The sequence below is a fragment of the Sinocyclocheilus rhinocerous genome, unplaced genomic scaffold (assembly GCF_001515625.1).
Source record: "Sinocyclocheilus rhinocerous isolate Xijiao unplaced genomic scaffold, SAMN03320098_v1.1 scaffold496, whole genome shotgun sequence".
NCBI classification, from domain to species: Eukaryota; Metazoa; Chordata; class Actinopteri; order Cypriniformes; family Cyprinidae; genus Sinocyclocheilus; species Sinocyclocheilus rhinocerous.
Window position 1 is genome coordinate 611,016 of NW_015632471.1, and position 1,979 is coordinate 612,994.

At 39.2% G+C, this 1,979-nt stretch overlaps 1 protein-coding gene across 1 annotated transcript in view; it reads right to left on the reverse strand.

Moving 5' to 3' along the window:
- LOC107742496 (cysteine-rich hydrophobic domain-containing protein 2-like) overlaps positions 1 to 1,979 on the reverse strand; it is a 6,298-nt gene continuing 4,319 nt past the window's right edge. Inside the window, exons 4-6 of the mRNA XM_016555473.1 lie at positions 1,344 to 1,400; positions 1,194 to 1,253; positions 1 to 1,091 (exon numbers count right to left, since the gene is read on the reverse strand). Coding sequence (XP_016410959.1) covers positions 1,041 to 1,091; positions 1,194 to 1,253; positions 1,344 to 1,400 — 168 coding nt within the window. The 3' untranslated portion in view covers positions 1 to 1,040. The remainder of the gene's footprint in view (positions 1,092 to 1,193; positions 1,254 to 1,343; positions 1,401 to 1,979) is intronic.

The window sequence follows — 1,979 nt, forward strand, 5'->3', positions numbered from 1 at the left end:
TTTAAATAAAAAGTATTTCTGTCCTGGAGAAACGCCAATATTTGTGGGTTCATATATATAAAAAACAAACGAACAAAAGAACAGAACTTTTTTATTTTATTTTGTTTGACCCCCAATAATTTGTTTTAATGAACTGTTTAACTTTAACCAAACAAACCTATAAGTTGATTTGTCTCACTTGTGAACCAAATGACAAACAAAATATCTCGGGGACAGACAGAAATAATCACCCACACACACACAAATCAAGAAACAAACATTTGCTGCTCTTCTTTTTAAACTGAGCAAGTAAACAAGGATAAAAAAAATACTCAAAAACAGCAAAACAAATCTAACCTGTGCTGCATCACTACCAATAGGTGCACCTGGACCACATCAGGTCCGTGACTTCAACTAGACTCCAAAGTCCTGTCAGAGTCTAGATGGTGCGTGGCACAGTCAGTGTTTGATTGTCTTTGTATATAGATGATCATTTGTGAGAAGGAGAGATGGGGAACTATGTATTGTGCATTGACCGTGTCCATTTGGCTCTCAGCTAACTGAAAATCCGTATTAATCATTCCTAACATCCATCTTTTTTTAATTAATACAATAAAAGAGTTTAATTCTACAGTTGTCGCTTCTTCAAGCCATTCTGCACTGATCCGTTCCACAGTGTCGGCAACAGGACGTCACTTAGCTAGTGCACACTGCGCAGTCTGTGTGATCTGATTAACGTATAGTAGACGTTCCAGTTTGGAGCTTCAGAAGTTACTTCCCGTGGCCTCCCCGCAGACTTCGTGTAGTCATGTGACAGTAAAGGTCTCTCTGTGTGTATTCATGCGCTTGCGAAACCAAAACGGTCTGTGCGTATGTATGTGTGTGTTGTAAACAGTGCTTTCTCGTGAGGAGTGCTGTGAGTGGCGCTCGGACGTGAGGTGAGTCTCTTGCTCAGAGTGTGGAGGGAAAAAGGACGAGGCCACATGATAAGACCATGACAGTACCGGAGAAAGGCACCTCAGGAAGACCACGCCGGTGGGATGAGCTCCAGCCCGCCACTGCTAATCCGGCCTGAAGATGGGAATCTTGGGTAGAAACTCTATTAGGATTACCTAGAAAAAGGACAGAGAATGTGAAATTACGCATTTCACGGTTTATTGTATTTGAAACAGTCACTGTGCAATTAGATTAGAGTGTGTTTGTAGTTGGCTTACATATTCCATCATGTTGTTCGTGTCACACTTCCTTTTGCTGAGCCTCCAATGCAAACACAACTAAATGAACAGAGGGCAATGGGCATGTAGTAAAATTAGCACCAGACAGGAAAATACAAACAGCAAACAAGCAAGCAACCTTGAAAATACCTTGTGATACAATCTGCTGTTTTCCCACTCCAATAACTTCTCTATGGATCTGCGTGTCTATAGGCGAAAAAGACACATTATTCAGTATATGATAAGTAAAATCGCTAGAAAAGAGCGTGTAATTTATGTCCTTTAATGTACATTACTGTTCAAAAGTTTGGGGTCTGTAAGATTTTATGGATCTCATATGATCACCAAGGCTGCATTTGATCAAAAATACTGTCAAAACAGCAATATTGTGAAATATTATTAAATGAAAACGTAACTGTTTTCTATTTTAAAATTTGTATAATATAATTTATTCTTGTGATGGCAATGCTGAATTTGTAAATACAGTTTTTGTGTTGCTTGATCCTTCAGAAATCATTCTAATATGCTGATTCGGTGCATAAGGAACATTTATTATTAAAGGGTTAGTTCACCCAAAAATGAAAATTAGGCTGTGTTTTACTCACCCCAGAGCCATCCTAGGTGTATATGACTTTCTTCTTTTAGACGAATCCAGGCCTCCTGTAGCGAATCGATGCGTTTTTGTAAGAAAAATATCCATATTCAAAACGTAATAATCACTTTAATCTAGCTTGCGCTCACTGTTGTAAACGGAAGCAGTTCCGGGCGGATGACGTATGAGGTCGG